Below are 17,714 nucleotides of genomic sequence, written 5' to 3'. Positions count from 1 at the left end.
AATTTAGTGCCTAATTGAAACATTTTCTGGCAATGATTTGATTTGATATGTGCTTTTTGATTCCTTATTCCTGCTTTCACGGTGTACACATTTTTATCTCTGCCCATTTTTCAGTTTTGATCCATACATGTTGCACATATTTTAATGAATTATTTTTCCAAAGCCTAAGATCACTTCGTCATTTATCTGTTTAAACTTACCTCTATGTAGCACTCAGCAATCCAAAGTTCTTTAAGTTGTAAGCAAGTCTCCAATCCTGAAATCTCCCTTATATCCTGAGCAACAATTGTGAGACTCGATAAGTTAGGAAACAAGGATAACCCAACTATTCGGGGATACCCTGAGAAAAACATCTCCAGTTTGGAAGTATCCGATCCTTCTTGTCCAACCATCTCGTAAGATAAACCATTGCACAAACACTGTTTCAAAAGAAAGAATTTCACTTATTATTTGTTCTAAATAGTTAAGACATTACCTTTTGCCATCAGAAACTGTAAACTGCCCATTAAACTGGCGCCATTCTTGTACTCCCACAAAAGAGAAGCTCGATCACATCCATAATTTCTGTGCTTCCAAAAGTCACAGGAGAGGAGGAGGATCCTCCCTGTCAGTCCTCAAGGCTCCATGAAGAGTGTCAAATGTTCTACTTAACATTCTTGCAAATATTGTTGAAAAGAAACCAGAGTTGGACTTACCAGTTCTTTAACAATTTCACTTTGATTTAAGTTTCCACTTTCAATCATCTTCCATTAAGAAACAATGGTCATAGTCATATATCTAGTAAACAAATGGGAGATTGAGATTAGCACTAGAGACATGGTGGTACAGTGGAGTATCACCTTAATGCATTTCCTGGTGTCCATGGAGACCTCCTTCCATCTCTAAAGTATCCATTTACACATATTTTTAGCATTCTGAACTTAACTTTGCCTCTCCACACTCCTTTCTATTTTATTTTGTCCAAATATAGTCTTCCTTCTAAACAATAAACCTTCAAAGTACTTGAAGAAGTCGTCTTTGACCTTTCCCCAAGAGTCTGAGTCATCGTTGGATCTTCCTACTTTTCTCTCATTCACGGACTGTAGCTTTGATTTCTTACCAGGCTATGGTTCCCCAAGCCAAACCCATTTCTATAATCTACAAAAGGACTTCTGGAAAGTAGATAGATAGAGAATTCATTTGCACTGGGAAAATGAAATTAGATACCTAATATCTAGGTGATTTCCCTATATAAGAATAGCCGGGAAGTGGTGGCACATGCCTTTAATCCCAGCACTTGGGATGCAAAGGTAAGCAGATCTCAGCGAGTTCAAGGCCAACCTGGTCTACAAAGTGAGTTCCATAACAGCCAGAAATGTTACACAGAAAAAAATTACTAAGGCTTATATGGCATGGTAATAAATACTCATTCAAACGAGTTCACTGATTTCTCTTTTGTCAGAGTTGATATGAACCAATTAATATCTAAATGGCTTTAATACAAACTTAATTAAATGTTCATAATTTTAAATATTTTCATTATGTAATGCATATACTAAAAAGTGGAGGGATCTTGTTTTTAATACAATGATATGACAAAATGTGGAAACATTGTATAGTTTCATTCCCCCTAACTCCCTCCCGGAAGTGTACATCTGTACGTAAATGTGTGCGTATACAGCTCTGATGGAAAGGCGTCCTGGCAGCCGGGAGCCAAGGAATATCCCAACGTCACACCACACAATAAACCTCACACAAGAGATTTATTGGGAGGGAAAAATCCGGGAGGGTGGCTGTCTCTACTAGGGTGAGAAACGGCATCAAACTGAACAGATTACAGGGCTTATGTAGAGGAAGGGGGTGGAACTTTTTAGGGTGGAGCTTTCCAGGATGGAGATTGGTGAGATTTTGTGTTCAGAGATTGTACAGTTTTATTCTGTAGGGTGGGGGCAGGATCCAGCAGTTAGGGCAGTTAGAGTGTTCTGTGGGTAGAACCTGGCAGTTAGAGGTCTTCAGGGGGAGGGTCCTGGCCACTAGCGTGGCTCAAGGGGCCTTACAATTGTGTAAAGAGAAAAATGTGGAAATAAACATTTTAAGTCATTAGCATGAGTGTCAGTGAATGCTGATGGGAATAGATTAAGAATAGAAGGTAAGATGAAGATAGAGGCAAGAGGGAAAAAGAAAGAAAATTGGATCTTTTTAAAAAAATATTTACTATTGTAGAGCTTGAGTGTCTAATTGTATTTTAACTTATTGTGCTGTTGATGCATATCTGGACTGTTTCTCACTGAGGTCCAATATAAGTGCTTCTCTGAGTGTTTATCATGTGGGACAAAGTTCAACATTTCTGTTGGGTTTACCCTCAGGGGTAAAATGACAGACAGCTGTTTTTATACGCAGTGTCGATGGCTTTCACAAGCACAATCTGAAGCAAAAGAAAATGTACACATATGATGATCATATGTTTCTATATCAGTTCATGTGCAAATTGGAAACTCTAGTGCCAGAAACCAGAATGACAATGGTTCAGTCACAGGTGAGTAAGCGGAAACAAAAGAGGAGCTTTGGAGACACGGATAAAGGTATTGGAGAAGAATTTGTGTGATAACTGAACATACGGTTTACTTGAATAAAGTCATACTTAGATTTTAATAAGACCCCTCATTCAATCATGTTTATATCCATGTTCAGGAACTTACACAAATTAAGATTTTAGCAAAGCAGCGTTTTGAACCCTATGCTTACATACCTTTGTTCCCTGATTACAACTAGAAGGCCTACAGCGAGATGAGAACAGAGAAAGGAGGTACCTGTGCCAGGGGAAGACCGACCACTAGCAAGACTGAAAAAGGTGCTCTCAAGACGAAGCAGACATCAAAGTAGGAGAAAAGTTGTTTGTACAAACCATGCCAAAATTCAAGACACCAGTAAGAGAAGTTTCAATACTCTATTTTAAAAAAAAAAATTAAAGCTATTATGAAAACCCAGAGCAGCAACTGTTGGTAAAGGGAGCCACAGGACATTCACAATACAGCGGTGATTGCAGCAGAGCTCACAGCTGCGTGCAGCTGTCGGCATGTGCAAGCAGGCTTTGTGGACTGGGGACACTGTCCCTCTATGATGAAGCTGTGGCTTGGACGAGGACTCTCCAAAGTTCAGGTGTTGGAACATAGTGTCAATAAAAGATTAGGTCTTTAAGAGCTCAAGAGGGTGTCTTCCCTCCAGAATGGGAGCTAGGGCTCTAATCACAGCCCGATGGAGGGAGTCTGGTCCCCGTTTCCTCTTCCACCTTGTGCCATGTGAAGATCTCACCAGATACCCTTGAACTTGGACTTCCCAGCACACAGAGCCACAGACTACAAATGTCTATTGTTTCTGTTTGGCTCTGGATATTTTGTTATAGTAACATGAAATGGACTAAGGCACTGAGCCAAGGAGGAGAGGAGAGACTCCTAGCTAGTTCCACAGAGCAGAAAGCAACCAGAATTACCCAGCCATTTACACAGTCACTAACTTAGAATTACCCAGCCATTTACACAGTCACTGATTTATACATCAAGGACCTAAGAGGCACAAGAAAAATGTCTGAGGAGGGGAAAGAGAAGCCAGCTTCTGATATGGTGAGCTTTGAGCAAAGACCTAATCATATAAGGTAAGCCATGAAGGAATTTGGATCACATGGATCTAGGCAGAGGTGAGAATATGCTTGGCATATTTGCAAGACAGGGCAGACGCGTGTGATGGACCACACTGAAGAAAACGGTGATTGATGGCACCTTCAGTCAGTGGAGTGTGGTAGGGCCAGCACCCCTGCTGCCTCATAGGCCCTGTCTGAGGAAGACATAGAATTTTGGGAGTCTGAGAGCCATCAGCTTTGTCGATACTGAAAAGGGCCTGGGCTCCTCCATGGAACATCAACACTGTAGGGGTGAGGTGACTCGCTCTGTGATGGTTAATACTGGTTGTTAACTTGACCGCATTTGGAGTCAACTATGAGCCAAGCATCTGGGCCCACCTGTGAGGGATTCTTGTCTTGAACAGATCATTTGAGGCGGGAAGATCCACCTGGACTCTGGGCCACGCCCTCTGGTGGCAGCCCACGTACAAAGGCACGGAAGAAGGAAGCGGCTGCTTTTTGCCTGCTTGCCCGCCTCACTCTCAAGGGCAAGTCCACTTACCCTGCTGCTGAGACATTGTTTTGCTTGTATTAGAACCCTACTTCCTCGGGATTCCAATACAGACTGAAGACTAGCTGAGACATCCAGGCTTGTCTCCAGTCAGAGACAACCATTTTTGGACTAGCCAGGCCACACCAACAGCCTGTAGTCATTCTAATAATTTTCCTTTACACACACACACACACACACACACACACACACAGAGAGAGAGAGAGAGAGAGAGAGAGAGAGAGAGAGAGAGAGAGAGACACACACACACACACTAGTTCTTTCCTCTAGAGAACCCTAACTAATGGAGATTCTTAAGCCTCTGAGACCACAAGCCCAGAGTAGCCCTTTCTTCTACTTCTATAGTTGCCTCAGTCATGAGTTTGATCATCACAATAGAAAACGGATGAACACAATCCCTTTCTCTTTTTTATGTTTCTTGGTTAGTCTTTCACATTCATTTCTTATGACTAAGACTTAAGATTTTGTTGTTGTTGCTTAGGAAACTGTGTGGGCTGGGAGCCATGGTTGGAGGCTAAGGGCACTTGCTGTTCTCCAGAGTCTCCATAGAGGGGGCTAAGAACTGCCCCTGCTTCACAGATCCCATCCCTCTGGCCTCTGTAAGGACCTGCAACCTTGCCTATACCCACATAAATAATACCATAAATTAAATCTCAAAAAATATTTTTAAAAGTCCAGCTGGCATTCTGACTTGATAGTACATTACAAAAATTAACATAGAAGGGCGTTCACCTTCACAGTGCTGAGTCTTCTAAAAACAAAGCCTGTCTTGGCAGTAGTCAAGAAGACTGCATTTTCTGGGTATGCAAACGTGGATTACTCGTCAGCCTCACATCATTCTGTCTTCATCGCTGCCCCTATTTGGGCAAAATAATTCTATTCGAATTCAGTAGTTAACTGACAAGACAAAAGTCATTGAAAATTCTAACTACATTTGAACTATTGAGAAGCTGTGCCCCAGTGACCGAGGGGACTGTGTGTTTCTAACTAGCTTCCTTTCCTGAGGGGGATAAAAGATGACATCCTGGGATTCACGACAGTATTCTAACGCTCACCACCCCTTTCGAGCTTTTCCTTCACTCCCTTCTTTCTTCCCCTCCACTTCTATCCCCTCTCCCTGTCTCCTCCCCATCTCCTGGCAGATGGACTTGTCCTTGTCCTCATTGTCACAGAACACAACACGGCTGTCTTAGGACGTACTCCCTTCCATCTCCTTTCTCCTTAAAGACACGGTCTTTCCCTTAGGACTTTTGGCTCGGTGGAAATATTCATTTTGGGGCTGGGAGGTGGCTTGGTGGGTAAAGAGTCTGTGTCTACTGCGTGAGCATGAGGACCTGAGGTCGATTCCCGGCACCCATGTAAAAGCCGGACATCCCATCTGCCAGTAGAGACAAGAGAGACCCCAAGAAGTTGTGGGGTGTGTGTGTGTGGGGGTGGGAATGGGGAAAGTTTGCCGGGTCAGACAATTTAGTTGAATTGGTAAGCCCCAGGTTTACCTAAAAAAATATGGTAGAGAGCAATTGAGGAAGCACTCCGTTTTTAGCTGTCTCCAGGTTCTACACACTCCTTTGTGGGTGTGCGCATATCCCCAATACAAGTGTGCACGTATCATATACAGTAAATAATTACATGAATAAATAAATAAATAACCTTCATTTTGTCAGAAATGAATCTCTTTTTCTGGGCACGGATCCACCCTTTTCTACCTCTGTTAGAGCATTGCTCTGTCGGTCCCCCATCTTTCTTTCCACCATCTCCTTTCCTTTGTGTGTGAGTACCAGGTCTGCCTATTTAGAAAAGTCCTTTCTAGCGTGCCTTTTTTTTTTTAAACGAAGAGCTATTTTTGAAGCTTTCACAAGGAACTTTCTAGACAATCATTAGCAACAATTCACTGCCTCCACACAGTCATCAGCCTACTGTGTTGTGAAAGAAAACACTTCAAGCCACCACAGTTTTTACTGCTAAGCAAGACCAACAACAACCTTCAAAGTTGTCAAGGACAGAGGGCGAGTTTTGGTTTGCGACTTGACCTTGACGTGACATTGAGCCCACCTTGACGTGATGTTGAGCCGTGCTGAAAGCTTTGAGCACTGTTGACGACTCTTCAGGTTTTCTCCTTGGCTTCTTCCTATGCCCTCCCTCCCACCCTCCCTCTGTGTGTGTGCACGTGCAGGTAGAAACGCTGGTGCATGCTGTAAATGTGGAGGCCAGAGGACAAACTCAGGAGCCACCCCTCTGGTGCCATCCAGCTTGAGCTTCTTTTGAGAGTGTTTCCTATGGGAGCTCACCTGTTAGGCTAGGCTAGCTGACCAGGGAGCCCCAGGACTTGGCTCGCCTTTCCAGCACTGGAATTAAATGCAATGTTTTCTTCCCAGGGTTCTGGGCTGGAACTCGGGTCCTCTTGCTTTCCCGGGAAGCACTCGACTGTCTAAACCATCTCCCTAGCCCTCTGCTTGCTATTTTGCATTAACTGTTTTTTTTTTCTTTGTAAAACTTACTCATCTTTCTTTTCCTCCTTCCTCTGCAATAAATCCAAAGTCCCCGTGGAAAACTCCATGTGGATGTGTCACTAGCATCTCAAATTCAGAGTGTCCCAAACAGAGCTCCTGTTTCTCATTGAATGTGCTTTTCCCTAATGAAGGCTTTCTTGGGATAAAGGACACCACTGTCCCCTCTCCATCCAAGCTGGAAACCTGAGACATTCCCCCATGTTTTCCCCAGGACCATTCCTCATCAAGTCCCTTTTCATATGCGCCATAAAGTCTACCCAAGCTTTCATGCTTCCTCTCCATTCGTTGTCACTGTGTCCCCTTCTCTGGATGTCCTTCCTGCTGCCACTTCCACCTTCCCCGTTCCTCACACTATGGGGCAGCCAGCCTCCTGGAGTGTTCATTTGCTTAGGCTGCTCCTCTTGGAAGGTGGTTATGGTTACCATACCAATCTCTCAAACTCCTGGTCAACTAAAATAGCAACACAATATTCCAGGACTGCTTGTCATGGCTGTACGTCTGAATATGCCTCTTCTCTCCCTGAAATGTTTTATCTCCTTGACTTTATACGCCATGCATCTTTAAGATTACACCGAGTCTTTTCCGAAGACTTGAATTTTTTTTTTTTTGGTTTTATTATAAACATTCTCTTCCACGTGACTGGTTTAGGCTAGCACATGCCATGTGGCCAAGCAGTGTCTGTCACACTGTATTGTGATACTTGTAGGCCTTCTGTCCCAGCATGCTCACTGAAGGCAGGAACTATGCCTGACCCATGGTGGATGACCAATGTAATTTACCCAGTGGTTCGATCTTAACTGTCACACCACACATCCAAATAATGTTGAATATTGCTCTGCATGATACTCAGAACACAGTACCAACTGTCTTGTAAGAACTGCTTCTCTCTGCCAGAAGAGCTGGGTAAGCATCTATTGAAGGAGACTATCGACAGAGCAGAAGCCCTATATGGTCCAACTGTTTTCTCGCTTGAGTACAAAGGGGTCAGGATCCAACTGATAGCCCATGTAAACACCCTTCTTTCTCTGGATGATCAGTATCATGTTGACCAGGGAGCACCCAAGTCTTTCAGTCCAGTACCCACCCAAGGTTGTGGCACACCTTTACCTTCTTCTTTTTGCTGGGGCCTTCCTCTAAACTATTATTATTCCTTTATTATTATAACTATTATCACAATATTATTATCATTTCCATTGCACCATTACGTAGGTTCCCTTGGCCTGTGTGCTTCTGGTAGATTCCTCCACGTGTTGAGTAAAGCAAACTCCCTGATCTTTCCTACAAAGGAGGGATGCCTGGAGGTCATCGGCGGACGGATACGCACCTTATTCCAGAGAGAGAGTGGATTCCGGGGCTGTCCGAGACAGATCAGAGCGCACTCCGACCTCCCAATCCCTTGTGTGCAGCTGACACCACACGTTTTCCAGCCCTGGGCCGGCTGTGTACTGACCGCCCACTGTGGTTGCCTAGGAAACCCGCTCTCCGCCTCCCTTGACCTCTAGGTCGTGAAGGGGATGAAGAGGGCGGGGAAATCAGCTGCTCATCCTTGTCTGTATCACGTGGTGGTAACCTCCAACCAATCAACATAGGCGGGGAAGACACCCGCTCCCCTCCCCCCAAGATCCCTCGCTAGTGCTCCTTGGGGAAGCGGTGAGAGACCGTTGCTAGGCGCTGGGGTACATCTTTTCCCCCTTATTTGCTTCCAACGGCTGAGTGGCAGTTTGCAGACAAGCCGGTGAGGACGTGGTCCAGGCATTTTCACGGTGAAAGTTTTCGACACTTGGAGTTTCGAAGATAGTATTAACTGGTCTTGATCCCCACCACGGCATGGAGCAGCGGTGTCAAAAGACCTTATTCCCCCTCAGCTGGTGACCTCCGCCCCAGTTGCCGCGCCCCTGCAGCCTCCGGAGCCTTGTAATTGTAATCCCCGGGGAGCAAGAGCAAGAACCAGGCAGACTGAGGAAAGAATGGATGCCACTCTCTCCAAAAGACCCCTTGGGTCTTCTAGTTCTCAGGCAGGTTTTCGAGGGTCTTTTGTTTGCCAAAATGCTCAGGAGGCAATAATTATTTACAAAATAGAACAGAAATTAGAGGGGCAGTAAGAGACTGACTGAGAAAGCAATGAACTTAGAAAACAACCCAAACATCCCCAGTCAGCCCTCCACGTTCTCGAGATTCGCTCTGTACCCCACTACAGTGAGCAGTGTATGTGCCTTGAAAAATGGTAGTCCAAACCAGTGTGTGATACAATAAATACACTTTGTTCCTTAAATACCTAGTATGCAAAGAAGCAACGGAAACGGTTTCGGTAATGACTTTTACTTTGGTCACGCTGAAATATTTGGGGTGCACTGGGTTAAATAAAAGCTTTTTAATTAAAAAAAGAAAACAAACTATCTTTTTTCATTATACATACCAATCCAAGTTTCCACTCCCTCCCCCCTCTCCTCCCATTTCATCCACTTACTCCCGCCCCCCCCACACACCTTTAAAGGCTTTTTTAATGTTGAAAATTTGACTCTCAGAACAATTTATAATTGCTTAGGCATTGGCTTATTTTGAACAGAGAATGTCGCTGTTTGCTGTCTATTGCAAGGGTTAAACACCTGACCCAACACAACTTGAGGGGAGGGTTTACTTGATGAATATGGCCAGACCACAGTCCTTCCAGGAGATAGACAGGGAGGATCTGAAGCGGGAGCAGAGGCAGGAACTGCAGGGAAATGCTGGCCCATTGCTTACAGTTCATTGCTTGCTCACCTTGTTTGCCTATACAGCCCAGATCCACATGCTCAGGGTGGCATTGTCCACAGTGGGCTGGGCCCTCTCGTATCAATGTCCCACAGACATGACCTCAGAACAATTTGATAGGGGCAGTTCCTCAGTTTAGAGTCCTTCATTCTATCGAAGTTTGTACCAAACTCACAAAAAATAAGAAGATACGCTACAGACATGCCTTCGGGCCAATCTGATGGAGGCGCTTTCTCAAAGTTCCCTCTTACCGGATGACTTTAGCTTGTTTTTACAATTCATGGAGGTTTTGTTAATATTTATGATCTTTGGGTCTTCCTGCAAAATAGTGTCTGTAATGCTCTTTCCCATCACCAGATGGCCACTTTGCTCCTCCTAGTTTTAAATTGGTCTCTCAAGAAAAATTTCAGATTTTAAATATTTCTATTTAAAGACTCTAGAGTTACTGTAACACCTATGCTGACTTTAACTATCTGTGATACCTCCGGTAAACAAACTCACAGAAAAAGTAAATTAATTTTCCCTCCGTGTTTTCATTTCACTGAACATTGCTTCCCCCGTTAGCATCAGATTAAAATTAAACCAATTGGAACATTTGTGGTTTGAGGGTAAAACTGAAATCAAGGTTTAAAACATCTGAAATATGTTTTACTTTTATGATAGTCCTCTCTTGAGGATCTAATTGAACAAGATAACCTACACTTGGAGAAACTTTTTTTTTTAAAAAAAAAAAGAATTTAAAGACTAATTAGAAGGTGCTGTGATAGTTTCTATTTTAACATTTTAGGGAAATTGCATCATAAGTCAGTCAGACAACTGATGCATCAAAATTTTCACTTTGGAGTTTGCTAGTTAGTTTTTCCTTTTTTTTTTTTTCCCTTCCCTTCCCTTGCCTTGCCTTCCCTTCCTCCCCCCCACTCCTCCTTCTTCTCGACTTGACACAAGCTAAAGTTATATGGCAAGAGAGAACCTTAATTGAAAAAGCGCCTCCATCAGATTGGCCCAAAGGCCGGTCTGTAGCGTATCTTATTGTCAATGATTGACATGGGGGAACCCAGGCCACTGTGGGCTGCTCCACCGTTGGGCAGATGGTCCTGAATTGTGTAAGAAAGCACCGAGAAAGCCATGGGGTGGGAAGCAGCAAGCAGCCTTTCCCCATGGTTCTGCTTCAGCTCCTGCCTCCGGGGTCCTTCCTTGATTTCTTAACTCCTCTTCAGGGATGAAGTGTGGTTTGAGGTTTGCAAGATGAAATAAACCCTTTCCCATCTAAATTGCTTTTTAGCCATGATGCTTATCAGAGCAATAGAAAGCAAACTAGAACAGGAAGAATGTAGTGTTTGGGGATGAAAATACAGAGATGATCAGAATTCATTGTTTTGAAGGATAGCAATCTGTTGTGACTTCCCTAAAGGAGAAAGTGTTAGCATACACTGTATATTATATAAAAACAACGTATGTGTGAGTGCACGCATGAGGAGGCCAACCCTGCACCATTCTTCAGGAGCCCTCTATCTGTCATCTGAGACCTGGTCTCTGGCTGGAACTATGGTGAGCTGGCTGAGCAGAGAGCTACCTGCTTCCATCTCCTCTGTCTGGGATTATAGACAGACACTACCTACCAGAGTCTTTAACCTGGGTTCTGGGTCCTCATACTTGCCCAGCAAGCACCTTGCCTACTGAGGTTCCCCCTTGTATCCCCCCCCCACCACATCATGTGAAGAATGCTCTTTTCCTCTAGGGAAAGCTCAAGGACTCTGTCAGCAGGAGCTGAATCAGTATCCTCTCCAAGTTCAGAGAAAAAAAACCTACGGTGATTCGTCAAATTAAAAACTCTGTCCAAAGTAAGTTTTAAAACATTGCTTGTTTATTCCAACACTCCAGATGTTGTCTAAAGCAAAAGATGCTTACAGTTCAATGCCACAGAACTGGTTTTCATTCATCTCTTCTCACTCTGGGCTTGTTTTATTATACTTTTTTGTGTGTCTGTAAAAAACAAAACAAGACAAAAAAAAAAAAAAAACTCTAACAACAATGAAAGTGAAATCCCTAACAGAGCTGAAAGGAGAAGTGAGCATACCTCCCATCCCTACCCCAGGAGCATCTCCAATGGTTAGCCACTTGCAAATGAAAATTTAGTTTACTCCAAGGGACTTACACTAGGGAAACAAAGTCCTTTTAAGATGAACTCAGTGGCATCTTTTGGAGGTTCTTTGTTTCGTGATGTTGTCAGGGCTCCCCCCATCTTACTTTTTTTATTTTTATTTATTTCATTTTGCCTTACAGGTCCTTTTTGTAGATATTATGGATTCCAATTTAGTGTTTTTATGAGATTCCTGAGTGTGTGAGTGAGTGGGTCTCTATACCTATATCTGTTTCCGGAGCCTCTTCTTTGTCTCTTTCCCTCCTGTCTAATGTGTTAGTTTTTATTTTGTCTTCTTATATTATATTTTATTATTATCCCTTAGAAGCCTGTTTGCTTTCTAATTAGGGACATAAAGGGGAAGGATCCTGATGAGAGGGGAGGTGGGTAGGAACTGGGAGGAGTAGGGGGAGGGAAACCATAATTGGTATATATTTTGTGAGGAAAAAATTCTATTTTGAACAAAAGGAAAAATTCAAAAGAAAAATTTGAATGGTGTAATCATTCATTAATTAACATCTTTTAGACTAGCCTTTAAATTTATTTATCCAAGAGACCTATCATTAAGAAGAGAGAATGACAGTAATTTCTAATTACAACTCTGCTTCATCATCCCATCAAATGCGAGACCAGAGAATTGAAAGTCTGGAGACTTTAAGTGCTAATTTGAATTTTATATTCTTGTAGACTCTTGATCTTTATATAAATGACTGCTTCCCGGTTAATGATTTCATTAGATTGTCTGTAAAAGTTCACTATCTCATACTTGAATTTTGCATGGCATAAAAACCCACAAATGAAGTATGATTGAAGGATTACTCAGGCAGTAGCCAGAGTAATTACGTGGTACTTACAAAGTCATCTTCAGAGGCCTTCTTATTCACATCTAGCAATGAATATTCAAATTTTAGGAAATGAATATATTAAGGTGTAATTAAAAGTTAAATGTTGTTCTAGACAAACTTTTAATTAGGTCAACACAATTCTCTTTCTAAGGTTTCTATCTAGAAGAGTTAGCATAAGTAATGGATAGAAAAAGACACCTCCTCTGTCTCAGATAACTTCACCTCATTGTGCCATTCTGGTTATGTTGGTATTGACATCTCGGCAGCAGCCCAAGGACAGTGAATTTAAGCCTGAGTGTTTGACTTAATCCACTGGAGAAATGACTCCTTCTTCATGAAGCTGTCTTCAGCCTTTCTGTATTTAGAACTTAGGTTGAAACTCTTGATCATGTTCTTGGATCTGAACACATTACCCAACTGAGCACACAAAGACCTTCTCTATTTATCTATTTATCTTATCTATTCTTCAGCTTTTGTCTATCTCCTACCTCTTCACAAATTAAGTTTTCTTATTATGATCAATACATGTCAGTTACACAGAACAGTGGGTTTCTTTGTGATATTTTCATACACACGTTACTTATTTTGATCGTATTCATCCTCTAGTACCCTCCCTTCTTCAATAGATCTCTGTGTATTTTCACGTTGTTTCTTTTCTCCCCTCCTTTCTCTAGATTCTGTATATGAGAGAAAACATGCAATGCTTGCTTTTCTGCATCTGGTTTATTTCACTTAACACAATGACATGACGCTCCCTCCATTTCCTATCAATGGCATGACTTTTACCCTTACGGATGAAAAATATTCCACTGTGTGTGTGACATGTCTTCTTTCCCTGTCTATTGACTCACTGGTGACTAACTAGACTTATTCTGTAAATCCACTTTGTGAAGAGTGCCCTAACAAACACAGCTAAGCAGATCTCACTGTTGTATTCTACCCTTCATAACCAGCCCTGGTGTAGCTGGGTCATATGGTGGACCTCCTAGAAGGAACACCTAGTTACATTTCTGCCTGAATCCTCTCCAGAAAGCCCCTACAGAGAAGACAAGTACAGGAAGACATGTAGGAGGACGGCTACAATTCATGGCACACATATTCTCAATTAAGAAGGCTTGGCAAGGGCCATTTGTCACACCTTTAGAAAGAGTGTATACATCATCCTAAATTCTCCTGGTAACTAGCTTGAATCACCTGTGTTGACTAAGTGGCTTGACCAAAAGGAAAAACAAGCTATCTCTATGACAGAAGAGAGATGAAGACGGAGGTGCCTTCTGTTAATTAAGTTCCTCCTGTCCCATGGCAATGAGAAGGAAAGATAACCATCTCCATTGAGGATTACATTTAAAAGAGCTGGCACCAAGGTCACGAGAAAGTCACTTGCATCTTGTAAAGCTGGCAAGAAAGACAACCTTAAAAAATACATGTATACCTAAAAGTCAAGACTATAAAGAATTTATAATTACATGTGTTCTAAAGAAAGTACCTTGGGGATCATAGTCTCTCCCCTTTCTTGTCAGACAATTTTTCTTTCCTTATTTGTATTTACACCACTGCTCTGATCTTTGCTAAAGATTTGCATAGTGTCTGCCTCTACTATAAGGCCTCGAGCTCTGTGAGAGCATGGACCATCTCCATCTTATTTGTGGTTGCATTTCCTGTATCTAGCTTGATAATCAGCCCATGAGAAAGAACCATTGACTGCATGCTTACCAAGTAATATGCTTATTACGTCATTTAAACTACATCATATTTGCAGTAATTTTCCTCTCTAAAATATTCCAGGTTCTTTCCCTTTAAACAACGTAATGTGATGTGAAGACTGGGATTTATAAAGCTCAAATTAACAACCATGACTTACTGCAACTGTCTAATCCCCCACTCTGCAAGATGAAGGACTTCAAATTTCTTATTGTTTCTTCACCTAGCGAAGGACTAAGTGAACATCTTTTATGAGCATTAATCTCTTTCATGAGTGTATTTCATGATCTATTCTTCCCAAAGCCCCTCTTTCTAATTAACCTGGAGTTAGAATTCCAATGTAAGAATTTGGGAGAGACATACACATTCTGGTCATTGCGTCTCATCCCCAGTTCATATCATTTTCACTTCCACCCTAACCGCTCCCCAAAGTTAAGTATCAACTCAGAGCTAAAGTCAAGAGCCTTAATGTTATCTGAATCAAACATAAGTGATTTGCCTCAAGGCAAATTCCTGATTGGTTGTAAATTTGTAAAATGAGCTGGGCAATGTGCTTCTCAAATGAAACAGTGAAACAGGCCTAGGAAGACCACCCCATTCTGAGAAGGAGACATAGGATAGAAGAAAAACTAATGCACAATTTATATTCAAGCCTAAACAAGGAAAATATTAAAATTTCAGGGACAAGGTTAATCTTTTACTCACTGTCCCCTCTTACAGACACACTGGAGCAAAGGTTAGGCACCCAGTCCTTTGGGTGGTGCAGACTTTGTGAGAATAGCTCTCCTGGAGCTCTCCCAAGTTATGTTGCATACTTGTATTTCTTTCAGGATGGAGTTGCATATGGGTGGCTTTATCCTCCTTCAGTGTGTGGTTCTAGGGGTGACTCCCTATTCTCATATCCTCTGGCCATTGCTTTTGCTCAGGCTCTATGCATTTTTACAGGTGCATACTTTACAGATGTTGTGAGCCAATCCACCCACAGCAAATACCAAATAGCATTCCCCGTGCTGGTGTACCTTCTATACGTCCTTGACAAGAAAGAGTGACATTCTTCTTGAGGTCTGGTGGTTGAGGACAGGAAAGGACTGTGGCGAAGAGAGAATACAATGAAAGAAATTGTACAGAGTGATGTTTGTTTACAAAAAGAGCTGGCAAACTATGGCCTTTGGTCCAAGTCCAGCTTGCACCATGGTTTTGTAAAGGGAGCTTTCATTGGAACACAGCCACACCCATTTGTTTACTCACTACAATGGCAGAGTTGACTGGTTACACAACAGAATACAACAGAAACCCTATTACCTGCAAAGACTAATATTTACCATCTGGATATTTGCAGCAGCTTTGGCAACATTTTAGATCAGATCTCAGCAGCTCAGAATGTGGAACAGTGGTTATTTTATGAGTTTTAACCGAGACTGTGACTAAGGATTTCAAAGACCTAACTTCAGAGACATTCCCAGAGTTCTTGATCCATCTGTTGAAGAAACACTTGCTGTTTACCGTTTTTGAGTCAGAGTAAACGGCAGTGAACCAACAAAACTCCATCCTCTCTTGGAGCTGCTCTTCTATCGAGAGAAACTGCTTCACTTCCAAACATTTGTTCCCTGCAACTGGTTCTCATTTCCCGGCTTCCAGATTCCGGGTGAACGGGTGTAAAATCCAATTGGCGGAGATTAGTAAAGGACCCATGTTTATCATGCCAGATGTGATGGCTAATTTTGATTGACAACTTGACTGGATCTGAAACGAGCTAAAACATAACTTGCTGGACATTCCTGAGAGGGATTTTTTTTTTTTTGTGGTTGCATGGTTGGTTTACTTTTGTGATATATTCACAATTTTCATAGTAAAATAATAAAGCAAAAAACAAACAAACAAAAAAAAAAACCCCAAACCCCATACAAATACCCTTCTGCTGCTCCTGCTCTGAGGCAGGATAAAATAACCCTCATAGGCCAGGTATATGCCTTTCTCCAGTGGGTCAGCATTTTAGTGGATATGGCCTCAGCATCTCCACATTTTTCAATTGTTTTTATTGAGCTATATATTTTTCTCTGCCTCCCTCCTTTCCTCTTCCCTCCCCTTCATGATCCCCATGCTCCCAATTTATTCAGGCGGTCTTGTCTTTTTCTACTTCCCATATAGATCCATGTATGTCTCTCTTAGGGTCCTCATTGTTATCTAGGTTCCCCGGGATTGTAAATTACAGGCTAGTTTTTCTTTGCTTTATGACTTAAAAACCACTTATAAGTGAATACATATTATATTTGTCTTTCTGGGTCTGGGTTACCTCACTCAATATGATGTTTTTTAGATCCATCCATTTACCAGTAAATTTCAAGATGTCATTATTTTTTCTGCTGTGTAGTATTCCATTGTATAAATGTACCACATTTTACTAATCCATTCTTTGGCCAAGAGGCATTTAGGTTCTTTCAAGGTTCTGGTTATGACAAATAATGCTCCTATGAACATAGTTGAGCACATGTCCTTGTGGTATGATTGAGCATCTTTTGGCTATATACCCAAAAGTGGTATTGCTAGGTCTTGAAGTAGGTTGTTTCCTAATTTTCTGAGAAATTGCCATACTGATATCCAAAGGGACTATACTAGTTTGCATTCCCACCAGCAATGCAGGAGTGTTCCCTTTACCCCACATCCTCTCCAGCGTAAGTTGTCATCAGTGTTTTTGATCTTACAAGTGTAAGATGGAATCTCAGAGTGGTTTTGATTTACATTTCTCTGGTGGCTAAGGATGTTGAGCATTTCCTTAAGTTTCTTTCAGCTATGTTAGATTCCTCTGTTGAGAGTTCTCTGTTTAGGTCTGTACTCCATTTTTTATTGGTTTATTTGTTCTTTTGATGACCATTTTTTCAGTTCTTTGTATATTTTGTAGATGAGCCCTCTGTCTGATGTGGGGTTGGTGAAGATCTTTTCCCATTCTTTAGGCTGCCATTTTGTCCTGTTGACCATGTCCTATGCTTTACAGAAGCTTCTCAGTTTTAGGAGATCCTATTTATTAATTATTTCTCTCAGTGTCTGTGCTTCTGGAGTTATATTTAGGAAGTGGTCTCCTTTGCCAATGCCTTCAAGTGTACATCCCACTTTCTCTTCTATGAGGTTCAGTGTGGTTGAGGTCTTTAATCCATTTGGACTTGAGTTTTATGCATGGTGATAGATATGGATCTATTTTCATTATTCTACATGTTGTTATACAGTTATGCCAGCACCATTTGTTGAATATGCTTTCTATTTTACATTTTTTGCTTCTTTGTCAAAAATTAGGTGTTCATAGGTGTGGTGATTTATATCTGGATCTTTGACTTGGTTCCATTGGTCCTCCTGTCTGTTTTTATGCCAATACCAGGCTGTTTTCAGTACTGTAGCTCTGTAGTAGAGTTTGAAGTCAGGGATTGTGATGCCTCCATAAGCTCCTTCATTGTACAGGATTGTTTTGGCTATCCGGGAATTTTTGCTTTTCCATAAGAAGTTGAGTATTATTCTTTTGAGGTCTGTGAAGAATTTTGCTGAAATTTTGATGGGCATTGCATTGAATCTGTAGATTGCTTTTGGTAAGATTGCCATTTTTACTATGTTA

General features: G+C 41.9%; 1 protein-coding gene across 1 annotated transcript in view; it reads right to left on the bottom strand.

The window, feature by feature from the left end:
• The window catches only part of Lrrc9 (leucine rich repeat containing 9), an 86,543-nt gene extending 78,441 nt beyond the window's left edge, over nucleotides 1-8,102 (bottom strand). The window contains exons 1-3 of the mRNA XM_050153564.1: nucleotides 8,001-8,102; nucleotides 696-777; nucleotides 201-419 (exon numbers count right to left, since the gene is read on the bottom strand). Of these exons, the coding sequence (XP_050009521.1) occupies nucleotides 201-419; nucleotides 696-743 (267 nt within the window). The 5' untranslated portion in view covers nucleotides 744-777; nucleotides 8,001-8,102. The remainder of the gene's footprint in view (nucleotides 1-200; nucleotides 420-695; nucleotides 778-8,000) is intronic.
• Between the last annotated feature and the right edge of the window lie 9,612 nt (nucleotides 8,103-17,714).

Source organism: Alexandromys fortis, unplaced genomic scaffold, assembly GCF_014885135.2.
Source record: "Alexandromys fortis isolate MF-2015 unplaced genomic scaffold, M_Fortis_MF-2015_v1.1 scaffold_82, whole genome shotgun sequence".
NCBI classification, from domain to species: domain Eukaryota; kingdom Metazoa; phylum Chordata; class Mammalia; order Rodentia; family Cricetidae; genus Alexandromys; species Alexandromys fortis.
This window is presented reverse-complemented; position numbering and strand designations above follow the sequence as displayed.